This window comes from Myotis myotis, unplaced genomic scaffold, assembly GCF_014108235.1.
Source record: "Myotis myotis isolate mMyoMyo1 unplaced genomic scaffold, mMyoMyo1.p scaffold_m19_p_3, whole genome shotgun sequence".
NCBI classification, from domain to species: domain Eukaryota; kingdom Metazoa; phylum Chordata; class Mammalia; order Chiroptera; family Vespertilionidae; genus Myotis; species Myotis myotis.
This window is the reverse complement of record NW_023416335.1, coordinates 195,338,719-195,357,591: the sequence shown is the minus strand read 5'-3', so window position 1 is coordinate 195,357,591 and position 18,873 is coordinate 195,338,719. Positions and strand designations below refer to the sequence as shown.

Sequence of the window (18,873 nt, the reverse complement as noted above, 5' to 3'; positions counted from 1 at the left end):
CCAGTTATTCAACATGAAACCAAAGGCCTATTAAAATGAGCAGTAGATGTACACTTGAATAAGCCAGTATTTGAATAGTCAGACAAATTTCAGTGTTACCTTACAAAAATATAGAATCTTAGGACCAAGAAGATCTAGCCTACCCAAGTCAGTATTTCCTGATTTTTTTTTTGGCTGTGATTTATGGCAGCAACTACATCTTTTATCACGGCCCAAGAGATACATACTAATTGTCAAAGGGGAAAAAAAGTCCCTGAACGAAGAAATGGGACAACTGTATGTTCTGAGTCTCTGCTTGTGGCTTAAGAAAATCACTCAAGCAACCTGTTTCAATCAGAATTTGTTACTTGGTGCTCTGCTTCTAATCTCTGTTTACACCAGTTCGTGCTTCCATGTTAATTGTCAGACATGGTTGTCGATGGGTGAAACCGAGTTGTTCTAATTATGAGCCACAGATGTAGTCTTAGCATTAACTTCTCAGATCATTCTGTTCCAGATGGCTATGGGTGTGATATTTCTACGACCTTGTGAAATGAACTTTATAGTTGGTACTTTCTTCCCCATTTTTAAAATGCCAGCTGCTTGGGTAAACATTCTGCTTCCCGACTATGTAATCTCTCTCTTCCCATGCCCACTACGAACGGGTGTACTCTTTTATCACGCTGTTGGTTCTCTTGCTAGCAAATAAATAAATTCTGGCATATGCTGAAGAGTGACCTAAGACATTTCCTATTTTAACATGTCCATCATGAGACAACAGTTTCAGAAAACATTTTCACTTACTGTATGTGGTGCATGATGATATTTTTTTTCTTGTATCTAATTTCTTTTTTAAATATTACCACTCAGCACCCACCATAGTGACTCCATGACCTAGGGGTATTCTCGGAACTACAGTCTGAAAACGACTGCACTAAATTTCTCAAAAAAAGATGACAGATTTATTATTTCAAAATGTATATGGGATATCTGGCAAAGATTTGGCTTGGAATGGGGTGGAAAGGCAAGTACTTTCAAAATGTGAGACATAGCTTTAAATGTTTCTGGGAGTGGCGCCTTAAAGCTTCTCTTTTTGTATGAATAAGAAGAAATATGGAAATGACCAAGAGTTAGAAAGGTTGCCAGCCTGAGGAAGCAGAATTGGAGGGGGGTGGTGCTAACTGGAAAAGGGTGCTGGAGAGCAAAGAGAGGTAAGTCCAGGAGGTTTCGCAGTCTAACAGGTAACAGACGTCACAGGAGTCAAAGGAGCAGCAGAAGCTACCAGAGGCGAAGCTAGAGGGGACAGCACTCAAAAGCTGAGAAATGCAGAAATGGGCCAATGCAGGAGACAAAAAGTAAATAAAAATGCTAAATGGCAAAACTTATGCAGCCGAGGTTTTATAGGGGAAAGCCTGAGGCTCTTCTTAGAGAGCAAAGCAATAAAAGGAATTCTGTCATAGAAAGCTCCTCTGTAAAAGTCTGTAGTGACCAACTGCTCTATTTTTAAAAGCTTGACCTCTCTACAAGACATTCCAAGAATCTGAATCACTGTTCAATCTCCAAGAGTTCAAGGACTGATATTGAACTTGCTCCCCAACACTTGCCTGCCCTTCAGTTAGCTCTATTGCAAATGTGTAGCCATGCATATGGACATAGATATCGAAAAAGGTAAAGATAATAAATATTAAAATAAGGAGTTACATGTGTGATACTAATTTGTAAATAACATTTACAGGCAAACTAAGTTTTTTTTCCCCGCCAATTTGCTATGAACTTTAATTTTGCTGGTTAGGCACAGTTTACTCTCTTTTCTGCACAAGGTAAGTAGCTGAACAATCTATAAAGAGATATTGTTGCTAATCTTTAAAAGGTGCTTTTAAATAATGTTTAGCAAGTGTATTACATAAATATCTGAAGTTGTCAAACTTTAAAACAGCAAAATAATTTGATATAATAATGACAACTACTATTTATTGAGGTTATGTGTTTACACAGTTATCTCAAATTACAGATGAAGGTAACCATGCTACAGAAAAGTTAACTAATATACTGAAGTGCAAAAAAATTGTTAAGTGACAGAGCTGGAATTCAAATCGAGGCCATTTGGCTCCAGACTCTGTGTTCTAAACCATTACACTAATGTGAGCAAAATAAATAAATAATTATGCCCAGTCAAACTGTGTAAAGACAAAGAGAATATTCAACAGCAACCAATGAAGTAAGTCAGAATACTTTTAAAGCAACAACCGTTTGATTCTCAACAGCAGCAATATAAAAGAGATGACATTATCCATATACTGAAATAAATTAATTTCCAATCTTGAATTCTTTATTCTATAAGACTTATTTCACAAATAAATGTAAAACAATAACATTTACCAGGCAAACAAAAATTGAGAGTGTTTGCCTCCAGAAGAGCCCAACCAAAGAACCTTCCACAGTATATAGTTCTACAAAAATTAAGAAAAAAGATCCTACATGGAATGTCTAAAATGCAAGGAAACGTTAAAAAAACCAAAGCAAATAATGAATATGTAGAAAAATATATAGGAAACGAACTTGTATAAAACAACTTTAAATAATATTATTTGGGCTTTAAAATGCACAGTAATATCATATAAGCCATTAGAGGGGTAAAAACATTTATTAACTTTCGACTATGTTATGTATGTTGTCCTGACAGTACCCACTATAAGCACGGAAAAGGGGTGAATAATTTCAAAACTCACATAGAAACAAATTAATGACAAAAGATAATCATTCCAAAGAAAGGAAGTAACAAAATTAAAAACAGAAAAGCTAAGACAAGTAAAAACACAAAGTAACACTGTAGCTTTAAAATATTAGTATTTACACTAAATCTAAATGTATTAAATTCTCCAGTCAAAATAAAAAATTGTTAAACTGTCTTTAAAACTATCCAATGCATACCTTTTATTTAAAAACAAAATTAAAACACAAGTACACAAAAGGGTTGAAAGTAAAAGGTTGGAAAAAGATACATTGAAAATAGCTCCACGAGAAAGCTATTTTCCTCCAATAACATCAAATAAAACAGAGGTTATGAGGAAAGATCCACATTATTACCAAAAGGCTATGAATCACTTCACAATGATAACATTCTCAATTCACCAAGAAGATAACAGTTAGCAATCAGATTGCGCCTAAGAATACACCCTCAGATGGTGGAAAGCAAAATTTGACAGAGCTACAAGGAAACAGTAGATGACAACAATCACTGTGAGAGACTTAAACATAATTCTTTCAGCAATTGATTAAAAAAAAAGGCAAACAAAAATATAAAAATCAGCAAGAATACAGAATATTGAATAAGACCAGCCAGACTGACCTTTGAGACATGTATGAACAACTGCCTCTATAACTGAGGAGTACACATTCTTTTTTAAGAGAAATGGGATATTTACATAACAAACTTTTTCCTGGAGGAAAAAACAAGTTTCAACAAATATTAATCATACAGAGCATTTTTTATTACCTCAGAGCAACATAATCTAGGAAAAAATAAAAACGATAACTAGAAACACTCCATGTAGTTCAGAATTTAAGAAACACATGTTGAAATGGCTCATGAGTCGAAGAAATCATAGAAATTGAAAGACGATTTTTAACTGAATCATGATAATACTATTAAAAAATATGTAGGATGGAGCCAAAGCAATGTTTAGAGAGAAATGTATGGCCTTAAAATGCATATATTAGGAAAGAAAGGACTAAATATTGAGCTAAACAGCTATCTCAAGAAGCCAGTAGCTAGGAAGGTAAAGTAGAAGTATATATTGATTAATGAAATAAAACTAACCAATAAGAAACCTTTGGTGACAATGATCAAGAAAAAGTACACAAATAAGAATGAAAAGGGGCACTTCACTACAAATGTAGCAGATTAAAAGTGAAAAAAAATTTTAAATAAAATGGGAAAATTCCTGGAAAAAGCAACTTAAATAAAACTGACTCAGAAGAAATAGAAAACCTCAATGTTCTACAGAGTTTTGGCATAGTTACTATTAGAACAGATATTGTCCCAAACAGAACTGTTACCAACTCCGAACCAGTACATTAGTAAAGATTAGTGCTTAACAACTACCTCTAACTATTGAGAATTATATCATGAGTCTTATATTTTCACACACACACACACACACACACACACACACACACAGCTAAGAACAGATGGCTTTACTAATGAGCTCTTACCAAATATTTGAAGAAAAAGGTTACTACAAATTTCACCAGAAGAGAAAAATATGATTATATTTATCAACTCATTTTATGAGTTTAGCAAAAGCTTGAAACAAAATAATATCTCACAAGGACAGTATGAAAAGGAAAATTTATAGCCCAATATTACTCTCGAAAGCAGTGGCGAAAGTCTAATACAAAACATAGCAAACTGAATCCAGGACTGAGAACCAAGATGGCGGCATAGGTTAACGCCGGAGTTTGCTGCCTTGAACAACTACTTCAAAAGTGAAACTAAAAAACGGAACGGACATCACCCAGAACCACAGGAACGCTGGCTGAGTGGAAGTCCTACAACTAGGAGGAAAGAGAAATGCATACGGACACTCAGAGGAGGCTCAGTGCTGAAGTCAAGTTCTGAGGTGCGGAGTGCGTGGAGCGGGCTGGCGGCGGAGGGCGCGGTTGGCGTTTTCAATCGGGAGGGAGTCGCAGACTCTGAGCTCCAGATACAGGCGAGTCTTTAGGGACCCAGACTCAAACGGGAGAAGCAGGACTGTCTGGCTTCGGTCAGAGCGAGTGCAGCTTTCTCTCCGAGGTTTGCAGTGGGTGCTGGGACTCAGAGAGGCAGAGCCCCTGGGGACAGGACTGAGAGCCGCCATAACTGCTCTCTCCGGCCCACCCTGTTGATCCTGTGCAACCCGCCCCGCCCAAGCCCTGCACAGAGGCATTTGCCGGATAGCCTCAGGCAAAGGCTAGATTAGCACCTCCCTAGAGGACAGAAGTTCTCTCACTGCAGACACAGCTGATTCTCATAGCCACTTGGCCTGGAGGTCAAACCCTCCCTGGTATTAGCTACAACAATCAAGGTTTAACTATAAGACTGCACACAAAGACCACTAGGGGGTGCACCAAGGAAGCATAACAAAATGCGGAGACAAAGAAACAGGACAAAATTGTCAATGGAAGATATAGAGTTCAGAACCACACTTTTAAGGTCTCTCAAGAACTGTTAAGAAGCCGCCGATAAACTTAATGAGATCTACAAGAAAACTAATGAGACACTCGATGTTATATTGGGGAACCAACTAGAAATTAAGCATACACGGACTGAAATAACGAATATTATACAGACTCCCGACAGCAGACCAGAGGAGCGCAAGAATCAAGTCAATGATTTGAAATGCGAGGAAGCAAAAAACACCCAACCGGAAAAGCAAAATGAAAAAAGAATCCAAAAATGCGAGGATAGTGTAAGGAGCCTCTGGGACAGCTTCAAGCGTACCAACATCAGAATTATAGGGGTGCCAGAAGATGAGAGAGAGCAAGATATTGAAAACCTATTTGAAGAAATAATGACAGAAAACTTCCCCCACCTGGTGAAAGAAATGGACTTACAGGTCCAAGAAGCGCGGAGAACCCCAAACAAAAGGAATCCAAAGAGGACCACACCAAGACACATCATAATTAAAATGCCAAGAGCAAAAGACAAAGAGAGAATCTTAAAAACAGAAAGAGAAAGAAACTCAGTTACCTACAAGGGAATACCCATACGACTGTCAGCTGATTTCTCAACAGAAACTTTGCAGGCCAGAAGGGAGTGGCAAGAAATATTCAAAGTGATGAATACCAAGAACCTACAACCAAGATTACTTTATCCAGCAAAGCTATCATTCAGAATTGAAGGTCAGATAAAGAGCTTCACAGATAAGGAAAAGCTAAAGGAGTTCATCACCACCAAACCAGGATTATATGAAATGCTGAAAGGTATCCTTTAAGAAGAGGAAGAGGAAGAAAAAGGTAAAGATACAAATTATGAACAACAAATATGCATCTATCAACAAGTGAATCTAAGAATCAAGTGAATAAATAATCTGATGAACAGAATGAACTGGTGATTATAATAGAATCAGGGACATAGAAAGGGAATGGACTGACCATTCTTGGGGGGGAAAGGAGTGTGGGAGATGCGGGAAGAGACTGGACAAAAATTGTGCACCTATGGATGAGGACAGTGGGTGGGGAGTGAGGGCAGAGGGTGGGGTGGGAACTGGGAGGAGGGGAGTTATGGGGGGGGGAAAGAGGAACAAATGTAATAATCTGAACAATAAAGATTTAATTAAAAAAAAAGTTAATAAAAAAAAAGAAATATAAAAAAAAAAAACATAGCAAACTGAATCCAGTAAAATTAATACATTATGACCCATTAGAGTTTATCTCAGAAACACAAGGTTGATTTAACATTTAAAAAATACATTAACATATTAAAAGACAAAAATTATAAATTCATCTTAATAGACACAGTAAAATATTCATGATAAAAATTCTTAGCAAAGTGGCAGTAGAAAAAAATAATTCCTTAAATGTGATAAAGAGTAATTACAAAGAAAAAAAGTCAAACATATGTAATGGTGACACCTTGGAAAATTTCCCTTTAAGATTAGGGAAAAGGAAAATGATCTCAGCTTGAAGACTTTCCTAGGATTTTCTTGGTCAGATTTATTCTATTAGACAACATAGTTTCTATATTGCTGTATTTTTTTGTCTATATAAAAGGATATTCTCTACTCTGAAAGTTAAACATTATCTCTAAATATAAGATTCAGCTTTGTAATTATGTTTCATACCATAGGTTCTACTTCCATTGGAGGTCTTTCCAGGGGAGGGATGTACCATTGAAAGCAAAGTTCTTTGTTTAAAGCTTGTATTGCCATATCTGATGAAACTGAATCAACAGTACTTTGGCTGGAAAGCAACTTTAATGATAAAATGGAATGTACGGAACTTTCACGAGGTCCCTGGGGAACAAACCAAAACATCAGTTTAATTGCTGGTAATGAATTCATTCAATTTTGCAAACATTCATTTGATATACAGTCAACATGGGCTACATTGGATAAATCTGGAAATTCTTTCAGCTTGTGTTATGGATGTGGATCTTAAAACTGTCCCTGATTACCACGGAGAGAATTCTCTTACAGAAAAATATGCTTTGAAACCCAGAGGACTCAATAAATGTTTTCCACTTTGGCGAGTATCCCAAATTAAAGATCTAGAAGTGAAAATGTCCATGCCATCATTTCACTCTCAAGGTCACCATGGATTATAAGAACATCCTCTTCTACATTTTTCTGATTTATTTAGTGGCAAATCTACTGAGAGTATGGTCATAATTTTTTGCAGTGCCATAAGCAAAATAAGATACAGCATTTGCTCTAAAATGTTAAAATCCATTGTTCTCATTTCCTTTGTAAATCTGGGCCCAGCTTCTTTGATGAAACTTTGTCTCTGAATCAAAAGTTTTCAAGAATCATAAGCGCTAGAATTTCACAAATTATTTACTAAGTTTTTTAAGTTGATTAATATCAACAAAATAAGGCTAGCCTTAGGGATAATAGTAGTGTTAATATCTGAAGTCTAAAAAGGACCTTCTTCAATGGGGTGTGAACTAATTTCAAAATTAAGTTCTTGTTATTCCCAATATTACATCATGGTGGCTGGGAAGCAATTCCACTCCCCTCTTGACATCTAAGTTATCTCAAGGCTCAGTGACCACGGAGACCATGTCAGTGCCCAGAAAGAAATGCCTGTTGTTTGTACAAGGCTTTATACCTCCCCTTATTTCTGAGCCTATTCAAGATAAAATATAAGGCTGTCAATGCAACTCTTCAAAATAAAAGAAAAAGAAAAAGAAAGACATTGACCTTTCAAGTTGTCTACTGACACAAGAAAAAAATGTGCCTTGACTGAAAGGTAGAATTAAAGGTGAAAACTTCAAAAATGTCAAGAAACTATCATGAAAGGATATGATAAGCCAGAATCCTCACTTGATAGCACTATGATACTAAACGCACAACTAAAATGTACAATAATCAAAACTATCAGAGTTAAATAATCATATTAAAGTGCTTAATTAAGATTGTCTGCCCAGTTGGTGTGGCAGTGGTTGAGCCTTGACCAATGAACCAGGACAACATGGTTTGATTTGGCTCAGGGCACATGCCTGGGTTGCAGGCTCGATCCCCAATGTGGGACATGCAGGAGGCAGCTGATCAATGATTCTTCCTCATCATTGATGTTTCTATCTCTCCTTCTCCCTTCTTCTCTGAAATCAATAAAAAATATTTTTTAAAAATTAATTCTATGTCAGGCAGTTCACCAAAAAAATCAGATGAACAATTAATTCACAAAAATAATTTATCATATTTTTCATATCTGCATGTCTTTCAGGGGTCTGATAACTCTTTCAGCAAAGAATTTATCCTCTATAATAAAGAGCTAATATGCTAATTAGACTGTACAGCAGAATGACCTTCCAGACAACCCTCTGGACAAAGCTGGGGCTGCAAGGGCTGGTCAAGGCAGCCAGGGCTGTGAGGGCCAGCTGGGGCCTTCTGTATGAATTTTGTGCAACAGGCCTCTAGTATTTAATAACTAGCTAAATGTAGAAAATAATCAAATAGCTTTCTCTTTAATATATACAGTGTTTATTAGCATTGGCATGATGGTCTAGCAATGGTGAATTTTAACAGAAGTCATTATCAAAATAGGCATGTAATTTTCCATTATCTTTAAAAACATTACCTAGCTGCTAATGGGATTAATTACATCTGCTAATTGATGGGATATACTATATATACTGAGTACTTTGATATGTTTGATTTATTCTTTGAAAGGAATGAAATCCAGACCTGCCAGGAAAACTGTTGTTTGCCACAGTTCCATAAACAACAAGTCACTCTGCACAAATATTTGGCCTTCCACAGACTGTCACAGGCATAGTCTAAACATGGATAATTCAGCATCGTGCACAATTTTAATCATATCCTTCTGGGGGGGGGGACTTTTAGCCGGCTTTGTGCAGCACCTTTGTTTGGCCATGACACAGACCCACAAAACTGAGGAGCAGGACACACAGCGAGGACAGTTCTGGTAAGGCATCTACTCCTTTGTGTGTGTGGGGGCGGGTAGCCGGGGAGCAGGTTTAAGTAGCAAATCATGGAAGGAGTTTGCTTGAAACAGTCTCCAGAGTGATTAAAGGCTCAAAAAAATGTCATTATAAAAATCAACCAAGCTTGGAGTTTATTTTTTTAAAAATCCAAAAGGCTTTATGCGTGTTAGCTGTCTCCCCCAGTGAAACAAACACATGATTAGGTGGCTTACACCTGTCAGCCAGGAAGCAGTGATCCCCAGAGCTGACTATCCTTGGCGAGTGTTACACTAATTATATCCAAAAAAAAGAGCAAACAGGGTGGAAAATCCCTTCGATAACATTGCTGCCACTAGAGATGTCACATGTAGCCACAACACATTCAGGGCTGTACATTGGAGCACTGTCCTGAGGAACTGGGTAAGGATAGGCTGACCTTAATACGAAAATACTCAAGGGAAACTATTTCATCCCACTATCTACCGCTTCCATCCCTGGAGAAGGCCAGGCATTAACATTACATTCCTGCCTTTCCCATCTCCTCTCACTCATCTCCCTGGGAGAGAGTTACTTGATTGATGAATTTGGAGAATAGAATTTTGGATACGCATAGTTCTGCTCTTATGTCTTAGGAGCGAATGATTTGTAGGGAGTGAATATTCTATGCGCCTTCATATGACATATTTTAAAGGGGACTGTGTCCCCACAGATTTTTAAGGAGGCCTGTAGTGACCAAAGCCAAAACAGAACAACAAAACAACACATGGCTGGATTGGTAAATCTGTCCACTTTGCTACTGACTACTAGGAAGCCCATTTTTCAGTAAATATAACTATATCCTAAAATGTCAACTTTATGGTTCATAAAGGCAAGCATGTTTGAATCCCAATCTGTCTTACTCTATTTCTCAAATTATTTAGAATCTGGGCAGGAAATGACAATGCTGCCAATACCCCAGTATCTAGGAAATAATTTGAAAAATTCTCCCATGTGGATTCCAATACATTGTCCTGGGGACAACTCCTTCACCCCAACTGACAATCACTGCTTTAACTGAATTCTTAAATATTCCTTGGTGGGTCTTCCCACTACTTTTTAAAAACCACAGTTTATTAACAGTCGTTTAAAAAAAATCATTATGTATTAACAGTCACCCCCACTCTCACTCAAAACAGTGATTAAAAAAAGTATTATCCACCTAAAACATAAGTTTACTAGTAGGATATAGGCTATCATTTTCTAATAGGACAAGATGAGCAAAGGTTCTCAATTTGGAACAAGCCAGTTTTCAGGTCACTTCTCTGAGATGGTTGACAATAGAAATGTGGTCAGGTCTGGCATGGGCAAGACTATAATTTCAAAAATTAAAGTGCTATAATGGTGAAGTCCAAAGTCAAAATAATTCAAAATAAATGAGTAATTTTTTAAGTTTTGAAATAATTCTATGCAATTAATTTGATTTATTCATTTCACAAATACCTATTGGAAACTTACAATACACTATGTCCACTTGAGTTTTCTATTAGAATCTCAAACTCTATCTACAGAGCATAATAAACCAGCCTCCTCCACACGTTCTCATTCTCCAGGTTTTGCTATATCTGATAATGGTGTTACCATGCCCCGAGGATCATAGACAGAAGTTCCAATGTTGTAATAGACTTAGAATTTCCTCTTCTTTACTTTCTGTCTTCATAGGGACACTAAGGTGTTTTGTTTCCAATTTTACTTAAGCAATATCTTTTACATGTACCCTTTCCTTCCCATTTCTGAGATCATACACTTCATTACCTCATCATCTCTCTCTTGGATAACTCCCTTTCATCTATCCTTTGCCAATCAGCCCTTACCCACTATTCAAAAAATAACTAATAGATTTAAATTGTTACATTCTATCTGATACTAACCCTGCCATTTTCTCTTTTAAAAAAATCTATGAAGTTCTGTGATTTTCTTCTGCTCTAACTCTACCATGTTTCTCTGCTACCACAACAAACAATGTACAAGGAGGAGGCTTTATCGATTTCTTTTTCTCTGCCAACTAAGAGGATCTGGTATACTGTTATTATTCAACATGTGTTTGTTGAAGATACCAAACTGCAAAATGTTGAAGATACACATTTCTATGTTCAATACGACCCCTTTACTTTTCAGTATCTTCCAATCTATCTTTTTTGGTAGCTTATTGAAACATTACTAGTATTCAAGACCCTAGTAGCTTTTAAAAAAACTTCATTTATACTACCTCTTTTTATTTCTCTTCAATAGGTAACTTAAAAGAAGTTTCCACATTACATATTTTGGGAAAGTCCATCCAATGTAATAACATTTTGAAAAACAAACTTCAAACTTTTAATTTATTTAAAATTTTTACCCTACTTATTCACATGTGATTCTAAGAAATACACACATGAATGATTTGAAAAATACACGCAAAATGACTGCCGGAGAGATGTTATTTGCAGGAATAAAGAAAATTCTGAGGCATTCTGAAGATTTATGAGAGCAGCCATAACACTTGAAATATGAACTTTCCTAAAAATGAGGATGTTTGGTTGGCTTCTCGACATGGCAAAACAGAAAGGGGCCGCCCCGGGAACTCTGGGGGAACCTAGAAATCTTCGTGCCAGCATTGAGATTAATGTGCTCCCTTCAGAAACATAAGGATGGCTTTAGAAGTTTTATGACAATCTCTAATGTTCTAAAACATTACCTTGGCTGATGATTCAAATAAGTTTTTTTCTAAACAAAATTGGTTTTCCAATTCTTGAAATAGTTCTCTTGGAAATTCATCAATACAAGAGGAAGAATACAGAAGTAAAAATTTTTTAAGAAAGTTATGCATTTCTTTTTGGCGCAAAATCAACCCAGAGTTGAAAAGGGACGTGAGAAGTGTATCATCTGGTAAAGAAATTCCAGAACCTGGCTTTGGAGATGCTGAAGGAAGAAAAATACCTTCATTTAGAGTTATATTAGATAGCAGAACGGTCTCAATATTATTGGGTTTTATTCACTAACCACTGTCCTGTACCTCCCACCTCAGCTCCCAACAACCATCCTCCATTTTTAGAGCTTATATGCTAATGGAATTGCCTCTTGCCACAGAAAGGAAAGAAAATCTCAGAAGCATGTCAGGATGTTAATTCAGGCTCCAAGATTTAAAAATGTAAAATATTCTATCGTGTTTGAGGCTCTTCCCTCTCCCCCAAAGATCTTAAAGCAAGAATTTAGGTGCAGGTAACTTATTTGAAGTGATCTAAGGAGCACAAGTGAGGGAATCGGCAAAGTGTGACAGAGGAAAGGAAAGAGCCAATTAGAGTGAGGTAATGAATGGGCTACAATTATGAACAATGAAGGCTCAGTCTTGATGGGGCCCTTCGGAGAAAAGAACTGTCCATCACAGGACTGGGAAGCTGGAAGGTTAACCTCGCAGTTCCCCGCTTCATTCGCCCAAGGCTACTCCCGGATGTGTGGAATCCTGGTAGATGGTCCTTTCTTTCAGCCTCAGTAAGAGAAAACTCAGAGCAGAAAAGCAGTACACTGTGGGCACCTGACATGGGAAGTACCAGCAGGTGAATTCAGAGGTGAGCTGAGTTGATATGGGGCAGAGTCTCCTGCACTGGCTCATGTCCGCTTCCTTCGCCACTTAACTTCTATTGTTCTCACACCTACTGCAATGCACCTTTTACCCCTGATGCCTTCTGAGTGCCTGTTTCAGAAGTTAGCAAACTCCTGATAACTATGCTTAGCCACTGTGCGACTATTAGCCCTGCTGGCTTCTCTATCACTAGGACCTGGGGTGGGTCTAATTGAATCACCAAGTTCATGGGCACAGATTAAAAACAATAATATACATTGTCATGAAACCACAAAAGGGACTGATGTAAAGAAGACGTTACCAGTTTTTCTGGATATTCTTTAGATACATCAATGATAAAATTAAAAACTTAACAAAACAAATCCATGGAGTTAAATATCCTATCTGAAGTCATACATTTCTTCTCTTTTACATACTGGATACTAAAAGATTCTCTCCTTAAAACCAAACTTTCACCTTGTTCCTTTTATAAGCTTGTCAAATTATGATCACTTTGGTTCTTTTGTGTTGTTAACCCTCACCCGAGGATATGTTTCCTTGATTTTTTGAGAGAGTGGAAGGGAGAGGGAGAGACAGAGAGTAAGAAACATCAATGTGAGAGAGACACATTGATTGGTTGCCTCCTGCATGCACCCCAACCAAGGATGGGGATCAAGCCTACAACCGAGGTCCAAACAGGGGACCCTTCAGTCCAAGGGCCAATGCTCTATCCACTGAGCCAAACCAATTAGGGCAATCATTCTGGTTCTTAACTGTTTCAAGCCATGGGTCAATTTGGCAATCAATAATATTTTTAAGTGCATGCAGTAAAACATAAAATATCAAAGGAAATCAATTATATTGGAATATTATTGTATTCAAAGGTCTGTGTGTCTCAGGTTAAGAACCTCTGAAATTTTTGTTTTCTGATGAGAATTCACTCAGAAAGATATCAGAAGTATTTTATAATTCTAAATAAGAAACTTGACCTAAACAGAAATAGGAAGGACATATGTTCTTTCTTAACACATCAAAAACTTACCTAGCAGCTTGCTCATGTTATTAATCCTTTGCAGGTGAATGTAGTAGCGTAGTAGAAGGATCCAGGTAATATCTACTTTAGTCGGAGTCTTTTTTATAGCATCTGTGTGCTCAGGTTTGTCATCAGTTTGGTAAAAAAATGGATGACCAGTCTGGAAGGCAACTTGGTACTTATCTGAAAGTTAAAAAATAACAACAAATATGCTTTTCTTGAAAAATAACAACATGAAAAAAAGTCCAATTTATAAAGGAAAAACCAACACATATGACTGACTACATTTGATTTTTTTAAAAAATGTGCCACAAAAAATAATAAACACAAAGTTAAAAGATAAACCATAGACCTAGAAAAGATATTTAAAGCACATGTAAAGTGATTCTCTCTAATATATATAACCCTTGCATCAATCAATAAGAAAAATCAAACAGTCCAATAGAAAAATTAAACAGTCCAAAGACCTGGTTGGTGTGGCTCAGTGGTTGAGAGTCGACCCAGGAACCAGGAGGTCACAGTTTGATTCCCAGTCAGAACACATGCCTGGTTGTGCCTCCATCCCCAGTGTGGGGCATACACAAGAGGCAGCCAATCAATGATTCTCTCTCATCATTGATGTTTCTATCTCTCCCTCTTCCTTCCTCTCTGAAATCAATAAAAATATTATTTTAACTGGACAGAGAATTTCAACAGGAAACTCATAGAAAAGAAAACCCAAATGGCCAAAATTTTTAGCATCACTGAAAATCAGAGAAATGCAAATTAAAATCAAATATCATTTCACTTCCCTAAGGAATTGACAGGCACTAAAATCGGAAAATGATAAGTATTGACAATAATATAAATAAATCATAATTCATATACACTCAAACATACCAAGCAAATAATCTGTATATGAAGACAAAAGGTCCACAGTGGCAAATTCTGGGATGCTAAGTAATGCCGCTTGACTGACTTGATCAGTCCTAACGTTCTTCTTTCCAATAAGCAAGTTAATTGCCAGCACAGCTTTACTGACCTTAAATAAATGCATAATTAGAATTAGTAGCCGAAACCGGTTTGGCTCAGTGGATAGAGCGTCGGCCTGCGGACTCAAAGGTCCCAGGTTCGATTCCGGTCAAGGGCATGTACCTGGGTTGCGGGCACATCCCCAGTAGGAGATGTGCAGGAGGCAGCTGATCGATGTTTCTCTCTTATCGATGTTTCTAACTCTCTATCTCTCTCCCTTCCTCTCTGTAAAAAATCAATAAAAATATATTTGAAAAAAAAAAGAATTAGTAAATGTAAGCTTTCTGATTCATAGATCACTCATTACGTAAATAATGTGAAGGAGAGAATTCATAAAATAGCATTCAACATACATGGAAGACAATACAAAGACAACCTCAAAAATAATGTTTTCCCCAACATGCGTAATATATCATAGTCAAATAAATTATCACTGTTGGCAATTTAATTAATGTATAAATCACTTTAAATAGGCTACCTCACCTAGCTATGACAGATATTTGCCAAAATGTCAAATATGTGCACGTGTGTATCTGCCAATATCTTCTTTAAAGAAAGTTGAAACAAACAAAGCCAGGTCTGGCTAACAGTGATTAAAAACACTATCTATATTAATGGAGGGGATGAGGACACAGTTGTAATACCTTAACTAATAAAGAATTTAAAGATAAAAAAACCCACACTATCTATATTAAAAGTATAAATCTTCCCAAAGAAACCTCATTGGCCCAAGGGACATGAAAACGTCCTTTCTCTTATACAAATACATTGTGTTACCTTAACAGCTGGAAGGTGAAAAATACCGATATTACAATAAAAAGAAGATTAAATAAACATCACGCCAACCTGTGCAGCAGCTCTTATCGCAATCCAGGCCAGTGAACTGTATATTTCAAATCTGTTTACTGTTGGTTCTTTAATAGAACTATGCCTTCTGGTAAAAGCCTAAAAAATGTGGGAAATGTTTCATGATAAAGACATATATAAAGATATCATAAAGTTTCCTGATCAATTTTCTCATCTTCTGAAGATGACAAGTTAGTAGAATACTATGTAGCCATTAAGAAAAACAATGTCTATGTATCTATTGTCATGAAAAGATGTTAAAAGTATATTGGGGCAGAAAAGTGTAGGTTACAATATACAACGCAAAATATGATCCCATTTTAATAAGGATATGTACATAAATATATCCCCTGTATATACAAGCAGGGAAAATTAACAGTGTTTCCCAGGTTTTAAGGGTGATTGAATTATTTCTTACCATATTTTTTTTTCTGATTTTCTATAATGAGCTTGCATTATCTGAATAATAACAAAATGAACACCAATGGCATCTTGAATAATGTGTTTACTTAAAATTACATTTACTATTTTAATAGAAAAGCTATAAATTTGAATCTATTACTTGTAATGAGGTCAGAAATAAGAATACTACTCAAAGATTTTTATAGGTATTTGCTTATCATATTTCTAAATAGGAAACTATTAAAGGGATGATGGCATCATAAAATTCCATAGAATAGCAAAAAGTAACAATGAATGAAGATATGTTTTACATTGAGTGTGTGCATGTGTGTTCTGTTTTTAAACATAAGAAAATCAATGCTACAGAAACAGAAAGAAAAGAACTCCACCCACCATATAAAATCTGTTTTACATTTTTAAAGATAACTAAAATAAGCATTAATAGTCAATTTTATTTATTATTGTTATTATTTAGAAAGTGTAAGAGAGGGAAAGGCAGAGAGAAACATCTATGTGAGAGAAACACATCAATTGGTTGCCCAACCCGGGCCAGGGAGGAGCCTGCAAGGGAGGTACATGCCCTTGACTGGTATCAAACCTGGGACCTTTTAGTCCACAGGCTGACGCTCTATCCATTGAGCCAAACAGGAGCAGTGGTCAGCAAACCGAGGCTCGCGAGCCACATGCGGCTCTTTGGCCCCTTGAGTGTGGCTCTTCCACAAAATACCGACTTCTGCGCATGGGCCACGAAGTTTCAATCGCACTGTATGTTCACGCCCGAACGTGGTATTTTGTGGAAGAGCCACACTCAAGGGGCCAAAGAGCCCCATGTGGCTCGCGAGCCGCAGTTTGCCGACCACGGGCTAGGGCAATAGTCAAATTTTAAGATTTAACTAATCAGGGCAAAACTATCAGACTGTTTGGTTCTAATTTTTGGATGCTCATATTTTGGCCAATTCTCTAATCTTCAACAAAACCACAGAATAAAATAAATAACAACAATATTTTTCTTTTACTGCTGGCTACAAGACTTCCAAGGAAAGGAAAAGGCAAAGAATAATGCTGATGCCAAAGCAGGAAATGCAATGTACAAATGTGGCCTGTCTTCAAATGATACCTGCAGAGATCTGCCCATGGAGGACCTAAGCAATACAGCCCTGCCCCAAAAACAGACCGTAGTAATTAACCATAACGAAAATACTTGGGCTCGGGGTTGTCTTGTCAGTATACTGGCTACATAAGGTTGAACATTTTACCAACTTAAACTCTGGAAGCAAGACTAATAGGCATTAAATGAAGAATGCAGAATAACATTAAATGACTATAATGTAAGAATAGTTAGTGATGCAGACATTTTAAAAGGGAAAAAATCATTTTGAATGAAGAAGAAAGCTTTATTGAGGAAGTCAGGCTTGAGCTCAGAATAGAAAAATTTGGACTAGGAAAATTATATGGTGGGCATTTTTTAATGGGGGAGATGCTCACATTGTCTAGGAGATTCTAGCCCATGAAAACAAGCACGAAAAAGAAAAAATACATCTAGATTGGAAGTAAAGAAGTAAAATTGTCTTTGTTTGAAGAAGACATGATCCTATATGTAGAAAATCCCAACATACACTCACATGCCTAGAATTAATAAATGTTTTGGGCAAAGTCACAGGACATAGCAATGGACAATCTGAAAATGAGATTAAGAAAAATTCCATTCACAATAAAAATAAATGTAACAAAAAGGTACAAAATTTGTACACTAAAAGTAAAACATATTGTTTGAGAAAAATTAGCTAATATCTAAATAAATGAAGAGACCATTCATATTAAAAATTAGAAGATTCAATATTTAAGATGGCAATTATCCCCTAATTGATGTATAGATACAACAGTCTCTACCAAAATACTTAGTTTTCTACAAAAATTTACAAGCAGATCCTAAAATGTATATGAAAATGCAAAAGGACTCAAAATAGCCAGAAGAATTTTAAAAAGTAAAAACATAGTTGGAGGGCATATACTTCCCAATTTTAAAACTTACTAAAATCTATAGTAACCAAGACAGAGTATACTCATGGAAAGGCAGACTTATAGATCAGTCGAATAGTACTGGAAGTCTACATTTATGATCTATATTTACATTTATGATCCACTAATTTTGACAAAAGTGCCAAGGAAATTCAATGGTGCTGGGACAACTTGGATCTCTGTGCAAAATGATGAGATTAAATACCTCATATTTTACACAAATATTTATTCAAAAATAGATCACAGACAAACTTAAAAGCTAAAATTATAAAAATTCTAGAAGAAAACATAGGTAAAAAGCTTCAACATCTTGGGGTTAAGCAGAGTTCTTAAATATACCACCAAAAGCACAATATATGTAAAAAATGATAAAATGAACTTTATTAAATTAAAAACTTGTCTCTAAAAACACCATAAACAATATGGAAAGAAACACTGATGTGAGAGAGAACATCAATTGGTTGTCTTCCATACATGCCCCGACCAGGGATCATACCCACAACCTTTCAATATATGGGATGAGGATCCAACCAACTGAGCCACAGTGGCCAAGGCACATTAGTCCCTACTTTGCTCCACTTCTGTGCCTTTACATGTCTTGATTATAGTTCTCATTATATTGTGATACAATTATTTTTCTTCCTTGCTAGACTCTGTGCTCCTTAGGGAAAGAGAGCAACATGCCAGGCATACATTAAGCACTCAATTCGTGTTTGGTTAATAGATGAATAAATTAATGAATGTTCAAGAAAATCAACTCAACTTAGCTAACAAATAATTATTGAATAATTACTATGTACAAAATACTTTAGAATGTAAATGTTTAACTGAAATTACATAGTGATGGAAAACAGTTCCCTTGAGTACCTATTACACGCC

The 18,873-nt window shown here is 36.4% G+C and overlaps 1 protein-coding gene across 1 annotated transcript in view; it reads right to left on the bottom strand.

Annotated features, from left to right (window-relative positions):
- The window catches only part of CFAP54 (cilia and flagella associated protein 54), a 252,382-nt gene that overhangs the window by 41,930 nt on the left and 191,579 nt on the right, over positions 1-18,873 (bottom strand). Inside the window, exons 60-64 of the mRNA XM_036301177.1 lie at positions 15,574-15,672; positions 14,596-14,737; positions 13,726-13,899; positions 11,820-12,043; positions 6,804-6,974 (exon numbers count right to left, since the gene is read on the bottom strand). Coding sequence (XP_036157070.1) covers positions 6,804-6,974; positions 11,820-12,043; positions 13,726-13,899; positions 14,596-14,737; positions 15,574-15,672 — 810 coding nt within the window. The remainder of the gene's footprint in view (positions 1-6,803; positions 6,975-11,819; positions 12,044-13,725; positions 13,900-14,595; positions 14,738-15,573; positions 15,673-18,873) is intronic.